Here is a 22331-nt window from a genome sequence, read left to right as displayed (position 1 = left end):
AGAGAGAGAGAGAGAAAGAAAGAGAAATACAGATACATATATGCCCAATAATCAGGACACGTACATTGTTTAGTGTTCATAGTAAGTGCAGATTTGCAAATTTCAATGTTTTGTGTCACTTAAGTCCCTGAAACTCAATTTTGAGAGCTTTCTAAGAGGCAGCATTGGAGTCCTGGTGTGGCATTGTGGGCTAATGTGCCTTTGGGACTGCAAAGTCGGTGGTTCAAGCTCACAGTTGCTCCATGGAAACCCTGGGTTGGAATTGACTCAACAGCACTTAACAACAACAAGAGGCAGTATTATTGGACATTGCCTCAGATAGATCTGAATTCTGATTCCAGTATTTAATTATGCTGGCATCAGCAAACTGTTGAACCTCAGCTTCTGAATGTTTAAAGTTGAGATGATGGTATCTACTTTGTAGAATGATTGGAAGTTGGACAGGATAATGAATGTAAAGATCTTAAAATGAAACCTGGCATATAGTTCAAAGTATTCAGTGTTTTTGAAAACACCTGAATGAAAGAGTCAAATTAAGTTAAATCTGAAATGTGTGCTGTAATAAAAATATAATGAAGGAAATAATGATTTTTTAAAAATCTGAAACGTAAATCTCACTGTGAAGAATGTAAAGTACGGTCAAGTTTAGACAGATTCATACCTGTGAGTAATATGCTTTGTGAAATGAATAATGAATAATGCCATTTACTTACCATTACAACCGTTGGGAGGCTTAACTTTTCCAGCCTTGAAAGAGAAACAGCCTTTAGTGACTAACTGCCTCTATTTCCCTGTCTTTTCAGTCATGTATCCTGCATATGCAAAATGGGTACAATCACATCGAGACCTGCCCATCAGACTGAATCAGTGGTGCAATGTGGTGGTAGGTACACACCCCTTTCTGCATTACTTCATCATTCCTCTCGATTTGTTTAAAACATACACTCACACACGTAGTTTTTTTAAATTTCCATATTCCAAAGGATTGAGAGGATGAATGAATGCTTTTGATGAAGTATTTTGAATTAGAATTAAAGTTTTTCGATGACTTCCATAAAGTCGTTAGTAAAAAATTTAAAAACACTCTATAGTGCTTAAATTATCTTCTTGTCTCTTACAGCGTTGGGAGTTCAAGCATCCTCAGCCCTTTCTACGTACTCGTGAATTCCTGTGGCAGGAAGGGCACAGTGCTTTTGCTACCTTTGAAGAAGCAGAGAAAGAGGTATAAATAGTTGTCTTCCACATTAATTTTGCCCTCTTTCTTTGTCAAGGGTCTACTGTTTTGTTTTATTTATAAGTAATGTGGGTGTTATCAGTTTATATAGTAAGCACTTAATATAAGTTAACGCTTGATCTGGTAGCAAACTAATATTAAAAGGTAATTTCTTGGTGTAATTTCTTTTGTTATTTAAAATGTATCTATCACTTGCTAAAATCCACGTAATTTAAGTGTATTTAGATTTAAGAAATTGTTGAAATTTTATTAGTAAATGAAAATTTGTGTTTTAAAATTTAACAGGAAAATATTTTTAAACTTTAATTTTATGGAAATAATTATAATTGCATGATTGACATGAATTCTTCAGATTTTTACCCTAATTGTTATATATCTTTCATAAATACTTACTTTGTTTTTTATATTGTATTCTACATTTATATAGTTTTCTAAAAATATTTCAACATCTTTTCACCATGTTTTTTCAGTGTCTTTGTTTTAGTGGGTCTTTAACAGAAATCCTACAAGTGTATCGCTTTAACAAACAGAATTTATTTCCTCACACTGTTGGTGGCTAGATGTCTGAATTCAGAGCACCAGCTCTAGGGGCAAGCTTTCTCTCTGGAGCAAAGTACTTGTCTCTAAAGTTTCCGTACATCGGTGCACGGCTCCTGGGTGGTCTTTGGGAACCCCGAATTCTGGGCGTAACACTTGGAGATCTCCATGTTTCTTGGATTTTATCTTATCCCATCTTTCTTGCTCATTTTTTTTTTCTAATGTTTTATTGTAGTTTACATGGGAGAACGTTAGTTTTACATTCATTCTATCGTATATCATTTCTTTCTTGCTCTCATTTATTTATTTTTTATATCTCAAAAGAAATTGACTCAGCAAATACCCTAAGCTAATCCTGCCTCAAAGCATAACAAAGACAACCCATTCCCAAATGGGATTATAGCCACAGGCCTAGAGGTTAGGGTTTATAGTACATATTTTTAGAGAACACAATTCAATCCATAACATTCCATTTTTGGGCTTCGCAAAATCCATGTCTTTGCTGTACACAAAGCACATTCACTCTGTCACATCACCCCCAAACTCTTAAATCAACTCCAACCTCAGAGTCTCATCTTCTTAATCTCCTAAATCAAATGTGAGTGTGAGTTTAGGCATAGTCCATCTTGTGGGAAAATTATTCTTCTTTGAAATCTAGATTACAGTGACCTATTATAAAAATTTCTATTACAAATGGGATAAACTGGAACAAAAGAAGGGATAACAGATACCAAGCAAGTCCAAAATCTAGCAGAGCAAATTACATTAGCTCTCAAGACTTGAAAATCATCCTCTCTTCTCTGAGACCATCTGATTGGCCTTGCCCTTTGGATTCTGGGTGGAGGTCACTTGACCCTGGGCTTTTAGCTCCACCTTCCAGGCCCTCTGGGATGGCAACTTGGCTCCCTTGGGTTTGGCTCCCCGATTCTCCTAGTGCATTTGAGTGGTGACGTCAGCTCTGGCAGGTCCCTTTGGCATGGCAGCCCTGTCCTCTAGACTGGTTGGCATCCCCATTCCCCGTGACACTCTTTAACCGAGTGTTCTCTATCATTAATGTTCCCTAGTTGGTTTAATCGTGTGGAGTCCTGGTATGGTGCTGTGGGTTAATGCACCAGACTGCAAAGCCATTTGAACTGCAGGGTTGGCGGTTCAAGCTCAACAGCTGATCCTTGGAAACCCTACACAAGGTCACTATGGGTTGGAACTTAAGAAGTTGCTTTAATCGGGTTCCATCCGGCATTACTGCCCCTGGGCATAAGCCCCTGTAGTGAGGTGGGGGAAACAACAGGGACTGCATTTTGGAGAAACAGCTAATTTAGCTATTTCTCCTTCAACTGTTTGTTGTTTTTTTTCCTTTTGTATTAATCTATAAGTGGCAATGCAAGCCCCTTTAAGATATTCTTAGATATATTATTGGCCAGATATTGAAATTAATTACTTTACAGGTTCTTCCACCAGACATTTGAACATAATTCAAACTATTTGTTTGCTACTGCATAAAAAGCACTACCCTTCCTCCATTGTCCAGTCACATGTTCATCATTGTCTTTGAAAGCCTCACCAGAAGTACATTTGACTTCATATTTCTAGCACCATTCTGTTGCTGGTATTAGCTAAGATGATAAAGCCTTTCTCTGTAGCTCTTCCGTATTCTCTAGCTATATCTTCTGAGTCCTCACCTGAATTGTTTTTGATGTCTGTTAAGTCTACCAAGGGAATTTAGGTTTCTACTATTAGGCACTTTAGAATTCTTCCAGCCTCTGCATCCATCACCCAATTCCAAAACTGCTTTCACATTTTAGGTATCTGTTAGAGCAGCACCCCACTCTTTCATTACCACATTTTCCCTTAGTTATCTAGTGCTGCGATAACAGAAATAAGTGGATGACTGTAGCAAAGAGAAGTTTATTCTTTCATAGTTTAGGAGACTAGATGTCCAAGTTTACAGCACTGGCTCTAGGGGAAGATGGTCTTTCTCTGTCAGTTCTGGAGAAAAGTCCTGGCTTCTGCTTCCTGTTTCCTTGGAGATCTTCATGTGTCTTGGCATCTGTCTTTCCTCTACTCACTTATTAATCTATGTTTTATCAGAAGACATTGACTCAAGACACCACAGTCTACACTAATCCTGATTCATTAGCATAACATAAACAGCTATTCCCAAACGGAATTATAATGACATGCATATATTTGGGGGGATGCAATATAATCCTTAATGTTGTTTTTGTTCAGCTCACAGAAACCCTCTTTAGGGTTTCTGAGGAGTGGCTGGTGGGTTTGAACCGCTGAGCTTGTTGTTTTAGCAATACAGTGCTTACCCTACAGTGCCACACCAGCACCCCAGTCCTTAATAGTCTTCCTTAATACATTCAAATTGGCTGCTTCAATTCTTTCCTTAAAAAGATTTTTATGCTTCAAGTGTTTTTCTAATATAGTTTCACAGTTTTACAGAGTTGTTATGAATAAATAATGCCTAAAGTTTGAACACATTTACATTTAAAATGTTTTTACAGGTTTTAGAGATACTTGACTTGTATGCTCGGGTGTATGAAGAACTGCTGGCAATTCCTGTTGTAAAAGGAAGAAAGACTGAAAAGGAGAAATTTGCAGGCGGAGATTACACAACCACAGTGGAAGCATTTATATCTGCTAGTGGAAGAGCTATACAGGTATCAAACCGCTAAGGGTTTAGTTGCTGCACAGCTGATTGGCAGATCCAGTCATTTCTCCTGTCACCAAGAGAAATAAAATTTTTATTAAGAAATATTTCATGTTTTCTGGGGCCATATTGTACCTTCAAACAGATCTGTCCTATTTCCCTAACTTTCTTGTCAGTTCTGTAGTCTTTTCTTTGAAAAGGTAGGTTCCTTTTTTACTCTTCTATCCTTTAAATTTTAATTTTGTTGTTGTTGAGAATAAACATAAAAAGTTAGCATCAACTCAATAGTTTCTACATGTACAATTTAGTGACGTTGATTATTTTCTTGAGTTGTACGACCATTTTTACCCTTTTCTGACGTTTTCCTCCCTACTAACCCCACTGCCTCCTAAGGTTCCTATTTAATCTCTTGAGTAGCTTTTGTCAGTTTGATTCCATATAGATAGTTCTTAAAAGAGCATTATGCTCAAGGCTGAGCATTGTTACTAGTCAAGTTAATCTGTTGTTTGGTTTTAAGACTTAAGGGAATATTTTTGGTATAAGGTTTAAGATTGTGTCAGGACAACAGTTTCAGGGATTCCATTACCCTCAGAAGCTACAGAAAGTCTAGAGTCCTTGAGAATTTGAAATTCTGTTTGACCTTTCCCCTCTTTTGATCCAAGATTCTACTGTGGAATCTTTGATGAAAATATTCAGTAATTGTAGCTGGGCACCATCCAGTTCTTCTGACCTCATGACAAGGGAGGTGTTGTTGCTGGAGGCAACTAGCCACATGTTCCTGTTCCTGATTTCTCCTTTCTGTGTTGGTACTGGTGAATGGAAATTAATGTACCTTGAATGGCCCCTTTACTCTTATAGTTGAAGTTGCTCATATGAGAAGTGTTGTGTAGAGCAGTGCATGTCTGTAGTATTTTTTGGCTAGCCATGGTCTCTTGGGCCTTATTGGCACAATGGTTGAGCACTGACTTGTAATTGAAAGTTGGTTGTTCAACCCCACCAGCCACTTCACAGGAGAAAAGACCTAGTGATTTGCTCATGTCAAGATTGCAGCCTTGGAAGCCCTACGGGGTAGTTCTTTTTTGTCATATCATCAGGTCACTATGAGTTGGAATCCACTTGATGGCACACAGCTTACCTCTTGTTGTATCAATTACACTTATATTTTAAAACCACATTTCCTATTTTTAAAATGACAGGAAGTATAAAACTGGTCTAGTGCTATTTTCTCAAAGCTTAACAAAGATTGTGAGGATGGTGCAGGACCAGGCAGTGTTTTGTTCTGTTGTGTATACGGTCGCTATGAGTTGGAATTGCCTTGATGACACCTAATAACAACAACAGTGCTATTTTAAAACCTGAGAGTTCTTAATCCTCTACAAAGGCATTATAGGTTATTAAAAAATAAAACCTACATTTCTCTGTTTTAGGGAGGAACATCACATCATTTAGGACAGAATTTTTCCAAAATGTTTGAAATCATTTTTGAAGACCCCAAGGCACCAGGAGAGAAGCAATTTGCCTTTCAAAACTCCTGGGGCCTGACAACTCGAACTATTGGGGTTTTGACGATGGTTCACGGAGACAACATGGGTTTAGTATTACCACCCCATGTAGCCTGTGTTCAGGTAAGAAAAACATTTCTGTTGATATTCCCACTATAAATTTTAAAGCCATGTTTACTAAAGGAATTTGAAAGGATGGTTTTTCTAAAATATCCAGTAGATTTCACTGAAATATAAACAACATAGTCTGTATTTTCCTGTATAACTTGTGTTTTTATTGCTTAAAAAAAAAATTTTAAGCTGTTTTATATAAAAGTTTTGTTTTATAAGGTATATATAATACATTAAATGAAATGAGAGAATGAGAATGCATTTAGCATGGACATGCGATATGTAGCAAATTGATAGATCTTATGTGTATGTACATTTGTGATGTAAACAGATAAGCATTTCATTGCTAGACAAAAGTTTGGTAGTTAGAACCCACCAGACACGTATTAGGAGAGAGGCCTGCTGCTCTGCTCCCAGAAGGCTACAGAAAGGTTGTTGAGCAGTTCTGCTCTGCATGCGTGGGGTAACCAGGAGTAGAAATTGACTTGACAGCAACTCAACAACAGCAACATACGTAGATTAGGGGTCAAATAGTGGATTTGTGTTAAATTTTATAGTCACTTGTAGGTTTATAACTACTGGATAGTATATAATGATACGGCTTTAATACTTCTGGATATTGATTCTTTAAATTTAAGACATTTTTCTGGGTTTAGGTGGTGATTATTCCTTGTGGCATTACAAATGCACTTTCTGAAGAAGATAGAGAAGCCCTGATTGCCAAATGCAATGATTATCGAAAGCGGTTACTCAGTGTTAATATTCGTGTTCGAGTTGATTTACGTGACAACTATTCACCAGGTTGGAAGTTCAATCATTGGGAGCTCAAGGTAAATTCCTCAGTTGTGCCTTTTACCCTTATACCCCAGTTTACACTTAGCTATTGTTTGGTTTGTTTTATTCTGCTATATGCGTGTGTGTGTGTGTGTGTGTGTGTGTGTGTGTGTGTGTATAACTTGAAGGGTTTTTCATTCATTACTGTTGTCTGTTTTGACATTTGTAATGTTTTACTTTTTCCATTTTCATTTAAAGAAGTATTACATGCCTACACATTTCACAGCTTTGTAATATCAATACCTAAAATTTATGTCTGCTGAATCTGTAATAGTTTTGTAGAAGTTGGTTTTTATTATGTTAGAATAAAAATCATCTTCAAGACCTAGTTGATGCTTGATAAGCTTTGTATGGTTGATGTACTAAAATGTTTGTCGGGAATTCATGTAAACCCTGAAACAGTAAGGCCATCGGTATAGTGGTGTGTGCGCATCCCTTAGCTGTCATTGTTATAAACAAGAGATTAATTTCTTACATTGTTTTCCATACCTCATTGTTTTCACATTATTTCACACATCATTTTATTTTTATTTTACATATAACAAATTCAGTTCTGGTTTAATGCTTTTAGTATAACTTTTATTTATTACACATTTTCATGAACAAATGATCTCTCTTAATTCCATTTTTCATACTGTTAACATTTTTTTCTTAAAATGAAACAGGGGCTTTTGTTGGAACTAGAGATTAGGAGCCAAGACTATAAATTAATGAGATGGAATAGGAGATGTGAAGAGATTTTTGTGCGTTTAATGGTTACCATGACTACCATGAATGGGTCCTGGCTGTGCCTAGGTCCTGAGCCCCTCAGTGTTTTGGAGTGACTTTACCTTCAAGATATAATGTGTTATGCTATGTGAGAGGCCTAGTGTGGCGCTGTAGGATAAGCACTACTCTTGTAATTGCAGGGTCGGCAGTTCAAACCCACCAACCACTCCTCAAAAACCCTAATAGGGTTTCTGTGAGTCAGAACCAACTCAGTGTCACTTAACAACAAGAGCAATCAGAAAAAATTTGGGAATGCTGATCTAGACAATTATTTTCTCATGTTTCCCCACTAAGAGCTTCCTTAGCTCAGAACCATTCAAGCAGCAGATTTTTTCTTAGTTTTATTCTTATTGGTATAGGTTTCTGAAATAATCTCAGAAATAGTCCGTCCCCCCTTTTCTTCCCCCTTATTTGGTATTATGCATGTGAAGTTTGGATTTTTATGATATATAGTAGATACAAGAATCCTGGTTTGGTGCTGTAGGATAAGCCCTTGACTGCTAATCACACAAGGTCAGCAGTTCAAATCCACCAGCGGGTCCTTGGAAACCCTACACAGGGTCGCTGTGAGTTGGAACCGACTCGATGGCACTTAACAAAAACAATAGTAGATACAGGCATAAAATAAATTTATTTTTAAATAAGTCATTTGAAGACATGCATGTACTATTTCACCTACCTTATTTGTTTCATAGGGAGTTCCAATTAGACTTGAACTTGGGCCACGTGATATGAAGAGCTGTCAGTTTGTAGCTGTTAGACGAGATACTGGAGAAAAGCTAACAGTCACTGAAAATGAGGCTGAGACTACACTTCAAACCATTTTGGAAGACATCCAGAGTAATCTTTATACAAGGTTAGTTCCTTAGAATTGTTCTGTCTTGCCTTCAAATCCTACCCAGCCTTTGAAATCTATACCAAGGGATGTTTTTGACTGCCACACCGGAAGAAATGTTTCCCTTTCTTAGCTCCATTGGTACTTAGTCTCTCTTTTGGGGTTTGACTTTATAGGTATTTAAATGTGTCCCTGTGAGCAGAGGATGGTTGCAGATAAGTTGTCTTAGTCTCGATAGGTGGCCTTCAAAAAAATGGATAGTTTTGTGCCAGGGAAGAAAATGATTTTGAGGTCAGGGTTAATAACAAACTTTTAACAAAACTCAAATGGACACTTTCCCAAATCATTGAAGCTCTGCAACAAATGCTGCTCCACAACAATTTTTTAGGTGGACGAAGCATTTTCAGGAAGGTCAAGAAGTACTCAAAGAGAAGCCAAGAGAAGGAAGATCATCAAACTTGATTAATAAAGAAACTGTGCCTGAAGTTAAGAAGCTGGTGGAAGAAAACCATCGAATTGCCATTGATGCAGTAATTACTGAAGTTGGGGGTTTCAGATGGTTTAGCAGTTTCAGTTTTACACTGACATCTTGGCTCCATTAAGGTTTTGTCTCAAAAAGTGTTTCGTGACAATCAAGCTAGCTCAAATAGTTGGTGGATCTTTCTTTCAGTCTTTTAAGCAAGCTCAAAACTAATGATGGCAGTTTTATAGAATGAATCTTACCTGGGGATGAATCTTAATGTGTTAACTCGAATAATATCTGTTTATTTGTTTTTCTTTTCAGATCAACTCTATGCCTTTATATTTGAGACTAAATAAATTGCCAGAATACTCTTTTAGTTTTATAGAAAGGAAACTAAGACCAAAGAGTCTTGTAAAATCAGCCAGATTCCCATAGCTAGTAAGTAGCATAGCCAGGACTGTATGCAAAGTGGTTGCAAAAGGTTTGTGGAAAAATTTCATTATTTTTTAATTCCATTTTTCCATCTTTCTTGAGCCCCCAATAATGTTAGTCAGTAGAGATTTCATAATAATTACAGAAGTAATTATCATTGTGTTTTTGTCATATTTCCCATACATTTTATGCTCGAGTGCAGCAACGGGGTAGCTGAGATTACCGAAGGTCACTGCTAGTGACAAAATCTAGGTTCACATTGAGTTTATAGGACTTCCAGGTTATTGTTATTTCATTCAAGTATGCCTCCTCATTGCTATCAAGTCAAGTCTGACTCATATAGCACCCCGCTAGAACAGAGTAGACTGTCCAGACAGTCTCCAAAGGCTGTAAATCTTGGTGGAAGCAGACTGCTACATCTTTCTCCCACAGAGTGGCTGGTGGGTTCAAACCACTGACCTTTTGGTTAGCAGCTGAGCATTTTACCACTGCACCACCAGAGCTCCTTAAGTTATGTTTGCTTTATGTACTTTAAAAAAAAAAAATCTGTCATATTTTTAAGAAAAATGATATATTCCAAATTTTTCTTTTGTAGAGCTTCTGAAGGCCTTAAGACTCATATGGTTGTGGCAAACACGATGGAAGACTTTCAGAAGGCACTAGATTCTGGAAAGGTAAAAGACTTCTGAAAAGTTTGGAATATAAAAATATTTTAGTAAATCTTATTTTAAGCTCCATTGAATTTATGTCTGGTATGGACTCCTGGTGTGGCTCTGTAGGATCATCACTGGACTGAGAACAACAGGTCAGCAGTTCAAACCCACCAACTGTTCCTTGGAAACCACTCATAGCAACCATACGGTGTCACTATGAGTCAGAACTGCCTTGACGGCACTTAACAGCAACAACAACAATTATTGATACGAAACCAGACCTAAACCCACTGCCAACATAACAAAGCATTTGTGGCCCATACAAAATTATCTACCTAAAAATTAGCCTGCTATATTTGGTCCAACATTTAATTAACTTATCCTTAATGTGATGGCTGGAATTGTGGTTGCCTAGGCAGGATCAGAACAGTTTCCACCCCTGATAAAGCCTCAGAAACCCTATACAGGGTCCCGTGAGTCGGAACTGACTCATAATAACAACCTGTTAGTATGTCTCTGATTGTAATAAGCTGGGCAAATTAATCTCTTTGCCTCTCAGTTTTCTAATCTGTAAAATTAATGCAAAGTAGATAATTTCAAACTTATCTTTAGATCCATAACTCTATAGCATTTTATCTGTTATTCATGGGTTGCATCCTGTGTAATCTTCTGCCTTTCTGGGCTCTATAGTCTGTTACTTGACTTAGCTTTCTTACTTGAAGCACAATGCTAGTGAATGGATAGTCATCTGAAATATATTTTTCCTCTAATTTATTTACAATAACTTTGTTTTTATTTCATTAAATACTGAATCTTTTCATTTCCTTTATTGTAGAAATACGGCAGCCACTTTTACAGTACACTGTTGTTGCTGTCACGTCAGTTCAGACTCATAGTAATCCTGTGTAGAGTTTCCAAGGTTGTAAATCTTTGTGGGAGCAGAAAGGCTCATCTTTCCCCCATTTACAGTTAATAAATCAATAGACTAACTAACACATCAGTTGATCTATTGCTTTCGCAGAATTGAATCCCAGCAAGTATTAGTGGAATCCTATCTTTTATTCTATTAGATAAACTACTGTAGAGATTTCAACATCTGTTATAAAGGAGAGCAAAGAGTATTTAGTATGTTCACACAGAGATCAGAAACAAATTATATTTCTTGTACTTAGTAGCACTTCATCCTCGCCTTTACCTCATGTTGATCAGCATAGATGTGTCCATTGAAAATCAAACTATTGGAAATAAAATTGTAGTTGCTAGGAAGAGAAGGAAGATGGGAGTTTTGGAACTTGAATGTGGATTAAGGTTTGACTTTCTTGTCCTACCTATTGATATAAGTGGAAAAATATACTGCTGATACAGATGACTTAATTTTAGTGAAAATTTTTTTATGGGAAGGATTTTAACTAAAATGAAAAATAAATATTATAGGAGCCAAGTGGCGGCTTAGTGAGACATACCATGCCATCTCTCTAGCAAAGACTTGGAACTATGAATGTTAAACAGAAGATGTTGTGGTAGGCAAATGCACTGATCCTATGCTCTGTAACAAAGACATGGGAGACCGAGTAAAACAAATAGAGATGGTGATCCTGGAACCCTGAGCTTCAGAGGATAGGATAGACAGGTGGATTGAGTGCCGACTGGAAGAGGAAGCTGAACAGGAGCAGTGAGAAGGGTGGCCTGTGGTCTGGCATGAAGCAGCACAGCCATCGTGGGCTTTTGGGAGCAGCTGTTGATACAGTAGTCTGCAGGCACAGAACGTGGCTGAGGTTGGCAGCAAAGGGCGGCAGTTTGTTCTCTCTTGTTTCCCATACCCTCTGGGTAGCCAGGAGCATGGCCAGTCCCCACCCTAATCAAACCACTGGTCATTGGTACCCCCTTCCTTGCAGCCTCTGCTCTGCCTGAGGTTGGGTGCCTAGCAGAACACCCCTGCTTCTGGAGGCACATGAACCCACCCTGAACTCCACTACATAAGCAGTGAACAGAGAACTCATTGCATTCACACTTGTGTTCTCTACCGCATGCACCAAGAGACAGGTGGTAACAGCCTGAGCATACACCATTATACAGTCTTCAGTCAACTGTAAATATAACATCACAGTGTCTTGGAGGAAACAGACAGTTTCAGCTTACACAAAGAAACAAGACAGAGTTCCTCAAACAAGTGACCAAAATACAGCGTGACAGAACTTGTTAAGTGCTGTCGAGCTGGTTCCAACTCATAGTGACCCTTTGTACAAGAAAATGAAACTCCACCCGGTCCTCACAATTGCTACACTCAAACCCATTGTTGTTACCGCCGTGTCAGTCTATCTTGTTGAGGGTCTCCCTTTTTTTTGCTGTCCCTCCACTTCACAAAGCATGACTTCCTTCTCCCGGGACTGGTCCCTCCTGATAAGACATCTGAAGTATGAAAGATGAAATTTGGCCTTCTTAGCTTCTGAGGAACATTCTGGTTGTACTTCTAAACACAGCTGCTTATTTTTCTGGCAGCCCATGGTACCAAATACAGAGTCAGAAAATAAAACACCAGAAATGATATTGGAATTACCTGATAAGGAATTTAAAAGAATGCTAATTAGGCAACATCAACGGATTAAAATAATGATATAAAATACTGCAGATCAAAGAAAACGGACAAAATTTAGAAGAATTTAGCAAACAACCTGACAAAATAAATAAAAAAAATAGTAATGATAAAATCAGCAATTAGAATGCCATAAGATTAGTACTAAGATTTCAGAAATAGGTACTATGCTGAAAGAGCAAAGAAATAGAATTGAATCAGTGAAAGACTAAATTACAGAGCTTGAAGGAAAAGCTCTCAGTATTCATCTGCAAGAGAGGCAATCACAAAAAAAGCAAAAACCTCCAAGGAAAGCCTAAGAGATTTGTGTGGAAAGGAGGAGTGACTTACATATGATTGGAATGCCAAAACAGGAAAAGGCAAGAATATGCATAGAGAGTTTTTGGAAGAAAACTTCCCTAATGTGAAAAATGAGCAAACAGCCATTCAAGAAGTTGAATGAACTCCAAACAGGATGGAACCCAAAAGGAAAACACAAAGACATTATACTCAAACATTTTTAAATCAAAGATAAGGAAAGAATCCTGAGAGCACTTCAGGAAAATTTAAAAAATTACTTACAAAGGAGAACTAATCTCTGATTGCTCAGCAGAAACCATACAGGCAAGAAGCATGAGACAGTTAGTTGTCAAGGTTGGCAGTTCAAACCTACCTTTGCATGGTTGCTATGAGGTGGAACTGACTTGATGGCACTTAACAGCAGTAACATGTAAAACTCTGAAAGAGAAAAAGCGTCAACCAAGAATCCCATATCCACCAAAATTGTTTATCAGATAATGATGGCAAAGTTAGGTACTTTTTAGATGAACAGAAATAAACTAGACCAACCTTAGAAAAAAGTACTGAAGGAAGTTCTTTGGATTGAGAACCATAAACAGCCCAAGACTGACATACATGACAATATCAAAGAACATCATTCATGAGGAAAGCAAAAAAAAAAAAAAGAGCGGGGGATGAATGGTGTAGTAATAAAATTTTTAGAGGAGAGGAAGTTGAAATGACCTCAAGAAATAAGATTGTTTTAAACATAGAAAGGTAAAGGTATCTTAAGTAATCAAAAATAAAATTTATCAACCTGCTCATCAAAATGAAGAAGAAATGCAAAGCAGTCAGTAAACCCATTCAGTGGGACAACAAATACATGAAGAGATTTTCACCAGCATTAGCCATTGGTGGTGGTGGTGGTGGTGGTGGTGTTAGTGTGCTATCAAGTCGGTTCCGACTCCTAGTGACTCCGTGTAGGATTTCCAAGGTTGTAAATCTTTATGGGAACAGAAAGCCTCACCTTTCTCCTGCACAGCTGCTGATTCAAACTGCTGACCTTTTAGTTTAGCAGTTGACACATAACCCACCATGCTACCACCCCTCCTTAGCATTAGCCATTGTTGTTGTTGTTAAGTACTAGTCAGTTCCGACTCACAGTGACCCTGTCTAGGGTTTCCAAGGAGCAGCTGGTGAGTTTGAACCACCAACCTTGCGGTTAGCAGTCCAGTGCTTATCCAGCGTACCACCCAAGACTTCTGAGAGATGCAAATAAAAACTACAATGAGCTACCATCCCATGCCAGCAATAATGGCCCTGAAAAAACAAACAAACCAGAAAGCACCAAATAACTGTTGAGGTTGTGGAAAGACTGGGACTATCATGTACTGCTGGAGGGAATGTGAAATGGTACAACCACTATGGAAACCATACGGAGCTTCTCAGAAAGCTAGAAATAGAAATGCCATATGATCCATCAGAACCACTTCCTGGGTTTATATTTTAGAGGAATAAGAGCCGTGACATGCATAAACATATATATGCACACCTTTATTCATTGCAACGGAGTCCTGGTGTGGTGCTGTGGACATTAGTCCACAATGTGTCAGACTGCAAAGTCGTCGGAACTACAAGGTCAGGGGTTCAAACTCACCAGCTGCTCCTTGGAAACCCTATACAGGGTCGCTAGGGGTTGGAATCGACTCGATGGCACTTCACAACAACAATTCATGGCAGCACCATTCATAATAGCAAAAAGATAGAAACAACCTAAATGCCCAACAGTGGATGAATGGATATACAAATTTGGTGCATGCCCACAATGGAATACTATGCAATATTAAAGAATCTGTAAAATATCTTATAACCTGAATGTATCTGGAGGACATTATGCTGAATGAAATAAGACAGTCATAAAAAAGGGCAGATATTAGATGAAACCACTCTTATAAAAAGTCAAGAAAAGGTTTCTACACAGAAAGCAGTATTCTTTGATGATTACCAGGATTAAGAGGGATAGGAGGAAAACTCACTTACTAGATAGTAGTGTCCCTTCCCTTTGGTGAACGGAAAGACAATACACAACATGGAGGAAGCACAGCATGACCAGGACAAAAGACACAGAAGCAAGAGTAAAAAGGTAAATGGTAAATTACTATACAGTCTTGCAACACAGTAATAACAGATGTAATGTACGAGTGGATACATAGCTGAATAGTGCAGGAGGTTGTGTGGGAGAGAGTACAACCACATGTATATATAGGGTTGTTGTTGCTGTTGTTGTTATGTGCAGTCTAGTCTGTTCCAACTCATAGTGACCCTGTATAGGGTTTCCAAGAAGTGAATGGTGAGTTTGAACTACTGACCTTGCAGTACAAAGCTTATCCAACAGCACCATACCAGGACTTTATATATAAAGTTGGCAGCAGCTATTGCTACATATAAATATCTTTACATGCAGTATATCCATGTCTATATGTCTATAACAGACTACACAATGTGCACAGTTGTGAAAACTTCTTAGCCATAACCAAACACCTAGTGGGCTTGACAGCAAGAGACCATAGTCCGAGGGATCATCTAAGTCAATTGGTACAACATAGTCCACAAAGACAGTGTTTGTTCTATAACCTGTTTGGGGAAGAAACAATTGGGGTCTTAAAGCTTACAAACAGCCATCTATGTTACAACTATTGGTCTCTTTTCGATCTGGGGCAAAGATGCGTAAAGAAAAGCAGAGGTTCGGGAAATAATTAGTTTAATGGATATTAATGGACCTGATCCATGGTCTCCATCAACCTGAGGCCAGAAAAACAAGGTGGTGCCTGGTTACCACCACCAAATGCTTTGACTGAGATTGTAATTTTTGTTATTTGTTGTGCTGTTGAGTTAGTTCCAACTCACAGTGACTCTGTGTAGGATTTCCAAAGAGTGGATGGTGAGTTTCAATTGCAGACCTTCGGGTTCAAACCGGTGTTGTGGCTGAGTGCTTATCCTACAGCACCACACCAGGGCTAAGATCTTAAGAGCAGATACCTAATAGAGTGGGACAAGGGAGAAAATGTAGAACAAAATTCAAATTCATAAAAAAGACCAAACTTAGTATTTTAATAGATACTGGAGGAGGAACCTCCGAGATTATGGCCTTTATTTAGATGCCTTTCTAATTCAGAACTGAAGCTACTCCCAGAGATCACCTTTCAGCCACATAAAAGTCAGACTCTGGAATGATCGATCACCTATATAAGACCAAAAGGAAAGTTAAAACAGCACTGAACAGTGGAAGTGAGAAGCACGTTGTGAGGCTGGCTACCAACATCGCAGAGTAATCTGTGTGTGAATTACTGAATGGGAAACTGATTTGCTCTGTAAACATCCACTTTAACTACAATAAAATATTAACAGTAAATAAGCATAAATAATGTGTAAACGTCACAGTGGGAGTGTGGACTGTGCAGGGTTTCGTTTTGTCATACGTAGAGTCACTATGAGTCGGAACTGACTCATTGGCACCTGACAACATGAATAATGTACATAATTTTCGATCGTTTCCAAACTTTTAGTAATCTGCTTTATTGATTGCGATCATTTTTGAGCGTTGATGTTTCTCACTGTTAACATTTACTACTAGAGAATTTTAGAAATGGTGAAAAGATTGTCTTTTCTTAAAAGTAGGAAATAATCAAAAGCCTTTTCCATGGCTGAATAAGTAGCTTAAAAATATCCTAACCTTCCGTATTATACAAGAAAATCTGTCTTTGAAGAAGTACAGCCCGAATGTTTCTTAAGAAGTAAAGATGACTGGACTTTATCTCTTGTACTTTGGCTATGTTGTCAGGAGGGACCGGTCTCTGGAGGACGTCATGATTGGTAAAGTGGAGGGTCAGCGAAAAAGAAGACCCCCCCAAGGAGATAAATTGGCACAGTAGCAGCAAAAATGAGTTCATAGGAACCATGAGGCATGGTGCAGGACCAGGCAGTGTTTAGAGCTGTTGTACTAGGGATGCTATGAGTCACAACTGACTCAACAGCAGCCAACAGCAGCAACCACCTGGTGGCGCAGTTGGTCACATATTGGGCTGGTTGGCAGTGCAGCCACTCCACAGAAGGAAGTTGAGACTTCCTGCTCCCGTAGAAATTTACAGCCTCAAAACTCCTATACAGGATCACTATGAGTAAGAATTGACTCAACAGCATACAACAACAGTAACCTTTCATATTAATAATGATTATTACTCATTGTTATTAAATTATTAAATGGGTTTAATAATTTATAATGAATTACACATATAAACAACCAGATAAGTTAAGTTCCAGGGTATTCATACTTCCCTAGTGTTACTGTGTCTCCTATAGATCAGTCGTTTGGCTGAAATTTGAGCCATGAAGGTAAGTTTATTTCCAGACATGAAGGATGACTAAGCATATTAACCCACAGCGCCACACCAAGACTCCATATGTGTGTGCTTTGTGTGTGTGTATATATAGCACTTAACAACAACAACAACACCTTCTAACCAAAATCTCTAGCAGGTTTGCAAAGCTCTCATGACCTAGGAAATCTGTGATACTTACCCTTATAGCTTTGTAAGTCTGATAGAAAATTCAAATGTTGCCTTTTATAGAATGTTGTTACATGTTGTCAAGTCAGTTCTGACTTATAGTGACCCTGCATAGGGTTTCTAAGTTGCAGCTGGTGGGTTTGAACCACCAGTCTTTTGGTTAGCAGTCCAGTGCTGATCCTGCAGTGCCACACCAGGACTCCTTTATAAAATGCTATTGCTGTTGTTAATGCTGTCAAGTCAGTTCCAACTCCTAGTGAACCTATATAAGGCTTCTGAGTTGCAGCTGGTGGGATTTCACTGCCTGTCTTGTGGCTTGCATTACAGTTCCAGTGCTTATCCTACAGGGTCACATAGGAGTTTGTTATAAATACTGAATGCTTTTTTTTTTTTTCTTATTAAGATTGCTCAGATTCCATTTTGTGGAGAAATTGACTGTGAAGATTGGATCAAAAAGACCACTGCCAGGTAAACAATGAACAGATAAAGAGTTTATGGTGTTGCAGTGGAAAAGAAGTATATGGCATATAAGAGTGGATTTCTTTGTTTTTTTATTTAGGGATCAAGATCTTGAACCTGGTGCTCCATCCATGGGAGCTAAAAGCCTTTGCATCCCCTTCAAACCACTGTGTGAACTGCAGCCTGGAGCCAAATGCCTCTGTGGCAAGAACCCTGCCAAGTACTACACCTTATTTGGTCGTAGTTACTAAGAGATAAAACAGAACAGCTATATTCAACCGTCCTGACTTTTTAAGAAATTGGTACTAATATCTTCTCAGATATAGCCAGTTTTTTTGATTTTTTTGAAAAATAAAAGTTCTAAAAGCAGGTCATATGAGACAAATAACTATTCTTATGCATAAAATAACAGTGGGTTTAAAAAAAATTTTTTTTCCCCAGTTAATAAATATCATGAATTGACAATGTTGTATGTATTCATTTGTTTCTGAAATGCAAGGAAATCTCTTTGAAGAGGTAAAGGTAGTTACTTGATCCTTGTTGTTCACAGTGTATTTGTTAATTCATCTAATCACTAAAATTAGTTTTTAATCCCCAAGTTAATACTTGAGGTGCTTTGGTGGTCACTCGTGGACACACACAAAATTGTGAAAATTAGAGTCACCAGAGTCACCAGAGTCACACATTCCCAGCTGAGATCAAGCAAAGTGACCTGGTTTCAACTCTGCTCCTGGAAACATTGTCCTTTTCATGGTCTTTTTAGTGCCACATTTTCATATTATGCTTTTTTTTTTGTTGGCAATTTCACTGTTTAAGTGGCTCTTAAGCATAGTGCTGAAACTTTGTCTTGTGTTCCTAAATACAAGCAAGTTGTGAGGTGTCTAGTTCTAGAGAAAAATGCATGCATTAGGTGAGCTTCCTTCAGGTCAGTTACAGGACTGTTGGCCATGAGCTAACATCAGCGAATCAACCAAACCCACTGTCATAAAGCCGATTCTGAGTCATAGCAACCCTTCAAAGGATTTCTGAGACTGAAAATCTTTACAGAAGCAGACAGCCTTGTCTTTCTCCTGAACAGCCCAACATCTAACCCACAGCTCCTTAGTGAATCAACAATACATAGAAATAAGGTATCTTTTTAAAAAGCACATATAAGACAATTCTTGTGAATAATAAGAAATAAATATAATTAAAACCTAGGTAACTGTTCTTGACTCTGTGCTGTCTCAGACCTCGAACCATCAACTTTTTTTCTTATCTTTAATCACTTCCTTTCTATAATTCTTCCTAGTGAATCTAAAATTGCCCTAAATCTTTCTGTTTAAAAATACAAAACAAAATTAACAAATGGAAGGGGTTTCAAATATCCTTTTCCTTTAGTTCCTCTAGTTACTATCTATTCTTCCACAAAAGTCATAAATTCTGAAAGAGTGACCACTTCTGCTCATTTCTACTTCTGGCTTGGCACTCTCTCCTCAGCCCACCTCTGGCCTCAGCACACCCCTGATAAAGCTCATGGCTAAAACTAACATTCACGTCTTAGCTCTCGTCTTTCCAAATCCTCTGCTGCATTTGATGTTGTTGTTGTTGTTGTAAAGTACCATCGAGTTGCTTCCGACCCATAGCAACCCTGAACAGGATTTCTGAGGAGCAGCTGGTGAGCTTGAACCACTGGCTTTGCAGTCTGACGCATTAACCCACAGCGCCACACCAGGGCTGCATTTGATAGTTATTGAAATTACCTAGATGACTTGCCATCCTACCTCTGACTTTCCTAACCTTGTGTATCTTTGACTAGCATTTTTTCCTTGGCCTGTTCCTTAGACATTGGTATACCACATTTCCATACCTGGCCCACTTTTCATGCTACCCAATCATCCTCATCTAATCCCCATGGTTTAAAATAACATTAACGGATGATGAAGCCAACATTTTTATCTCTAGGTTTGAGCTCTTGACTTTTATTCCAGCTACATACTGAAGTCCTTTGAGCGTTTCATGAACATTTCAGGTCAGAGTGTCCCCAAAGTTTCATGTCATCCTCCACCCCCAGACCAGTTCCTCCAATGGAATTTACTGACTGGAATGTTGTTGTTGTTGTTGTTGTTAAGTGCCGTAGAGTCAGTTCTGACCCATAGCGACCCTGTATAGGGTTTCCTAGGAGAAGCTGGTGAGCTTGAACTGCCAACCATGCAGTTCAAACGGCTCTGCAGTCTGGCGCATTAACCCACAGCGCTACAGCCTGGAATGTTAGATCTACCAAAATACCCCCTGTGACCCAAGCTAGGCACCCAAATCATTCTAAGCAGCTTCTCCAATATGCTGCCATCCATATTCTGCCAGCAAAGCATACTGCTGTTGTCTCTCCTGAGTTTCCCCTTTCTTTGTTAATGGTGACCTTGTATATAACAAGGAAATGCTACCCAGCCTGCGTCATCTTCATTGTTGGTTTGACTTTCTAACCCAGGAACCTCATCTTTTAGCACTATACCAGACAGTACTGCTACACATGGGACTTGATTGGCTCATTTTTGGAAGTAGGTCACCAGGCCTTTCTTCCTGGTCTTAGTCTGAAAGCTCCACTGAAACCGATCCACCATGGATTACCCTGCTGGTATTTGAAATATTAGTAGCATAGCTTCCAGCATCGCAGCAGCGTGCAAGCCTTGACAGAATGACAAGCTGACAGACAGGTGGTGGTCCTCTTTCATAGTTCTCTAGATTTTCTTCAGACCTCTTACCTGTTGTGTTGATTGCTTTAACGGCCTCCAGTCTCATCTCCAGGTAAGTTTCAATGCCGTAGTGTTGTTAAGTGCTATAGAGTTAGTTCCTACTCCTAGCAACCCTGGGTAGGGTTTCCAAAGAGCAGCCGGTAGGTTTTAACTACCAACCTTACTGTTAGCAGTCCAGTGATTATCCTATAGCACCACACCTATAACCACACGTATTTGTTTTCTTTCTCCCAAATATGCAGTTTCTGAACATGTTTTTCTTACCATAAAAATTCTTCCATAGCTTACCACTTACGGAATAAAACAAACTTTTTCGTCTCTAGTCTTAGATCATCCTGCCTTTCCAGTCTTATTTGCCAGTCCGACACTGTCCTTTGTAATCTAACCATTTGGCTTTTCTTATCAACAACATGCTGTCTCCTGTCTCTGTTCCTTTGTCTGCAATGCCTTTCATCCTTCATTTCTGCTCTACTGGTAAAGGTCTTATTCAGACACTGTTCCAATATCCTTTTTCACTTGGCAGTGACCAGTACTTCAGTCAAGGGAAATGACTTCAAAAAGGAACTGGATTCTGAGGTGGGCTTTGAAGGATGAGCAGTGTTTTAATTAATAGATAAGGAAGAAGGACATTCCAGGTAGAGGTAAGAGCAGGTGCAAAGACACGAAAATACATGTTATATGTAAAACCAACAAAATTGTTCCTAACTAAAAGCTTGTAAGTCCATCTTCAGCCTATAACTGATTGGAATACCTTAAAGGGGGCTAGAAGTTGCCCAGTGAAAGAGGCTTCCTGTGGAGCCTTTACATTGTACAAGACTGTAGGTGAAATCCAGAACCCCACCCAGAACCGACTGAGGTAGGAAATTTCCACTGGAAAGGACAAGTAGACCAGCCTGGAGTGTCTAGAAGAACAGAAGATACGTTGTGAAAGAAATACCAGCAGGAAAAATCTGAAACAATAGCGGCAGTCTGATTGATTACTACAAGAACAAGTAAGCTGTTTGCCCAGGAGCCATCAAAGCAAGTAGTTGGGACCCCTCAGAGCAAACCCCCTTCCAAGATTGAGACTCAAGGGGAATACATGAGCAGGCATGTGGTCTGGCTGGTGACACAGCTATGAAGTTGCGAGCTAAGCCTAACCACATTCAACAGACCCCTGTGAACCCGGGTGGAGACCTGGATGGCCAGCAGTATGGTAAGACCCCGGGACTCCTGAGCCCAGAGGCAGTGACATGGCCACAGAGGACCAGAGCAGAGAGTGAAGTGTCCAGCTGATAGGAAGTGAGGGGAGATGCACAAGAACACCCATATTTGCAGATAGTACCCACTTGACCTGGCTTCGATGGCTGGATGATCAGAACTCAACTAGAAGAAGAAAGAAGAAGGGCGGGGGGTGGGAAGAGTAACCTGCTATAATTTGATGAACTTTACCTATACTTATGGATGTAGTAGCTCAAAAAAAGGGAACAAATCTTTACAGCGAGGATCACTCCCACCCCCTTGGTACACAGGGTTGACAGCTATGGGCTACTTAGACATTGGCTACCCAAAATGGGGGGCCTATAAAGGCAAGAAGTGACTGGCTTACAAGCTTTCAAGAGGGAGCCTAATTCCAGACCGGGTGGGGGAAAGGTAGAATCACCATTGAATGATTTCCAGTCCCTTGGGACTGGGCTGGCGAAAGGAAATGTAAGACTCT

The 22331-nt window shown here is 39.0% G+C and overlaps 1 protein-coding gene across 1 annotated transcript in view; it reads left to right on the top strand.

Annotated features, from left to right (window-relative positions):
• EPRS (glutamyl-prolyl-tRNA synthetase) overlaps positions 1 to 18358 on the top strand; it is an 88489-nt gene extending 70131 nt beyond the window's left edge. Inside the window, exons 24-32 of the mRNA XM_006869698.1 lie at positions 804 to 883; positions 1121 to 1222; positions 4282 to 4437; positions 5855 to 6052; positions 6697 to 6870; positions 8338 to 8498; positions 9968 to 10046; positions 17845 to 17909; positions 18001 to 18358. Coding sequence (XP_006869760.1) covers positions 804 to 883; positions 1121 to 1222; positions 4282 to 4437; positions 5855 to 6052; positions 6697 to 6870; positions 8338 to 8498; positions 9968 to 10046; positions 17845 to 17909; positions 18001 to 18151 — 1166 coding nt within the window. The 3' untranslated portion in view covers positions 18152 to 18358. The remainder of the gene's footprint in view (positions 1 to 803; positions 884 to 1120; positions 1223 to 4281; positions 4438 to 5854; positions 6053 to 6696; positions 6871 to 8337; positions 8499 to 9967; positions 10047 to 17844; positions 17910 to 18000) is intronic.
• Positions 18359 to 22331: the final 3973 nt, after the last annotated feature.

The sequence above is a fragment of the Chrysochloris asiatica genome, unplaced genomic scaffold, assembly GCF_000296735.1.
Source record: "Chrysochloris asiatica unplaced genomic scaffold, ChrAsi1.0 scaffold00133, whole genome shotgun sequence".
Lineage (NCBI taxonomy): Eukaryota > Metazoa > Chordata > Mammalia > Afrosoricida > Chrysochloridae > Chrysochloris > Chrysochloris asiatica.
Note: the sequence above shows the minus strand (reverse complement) of the source record. Positions and strands in the feature narration are given on the sequence as shown.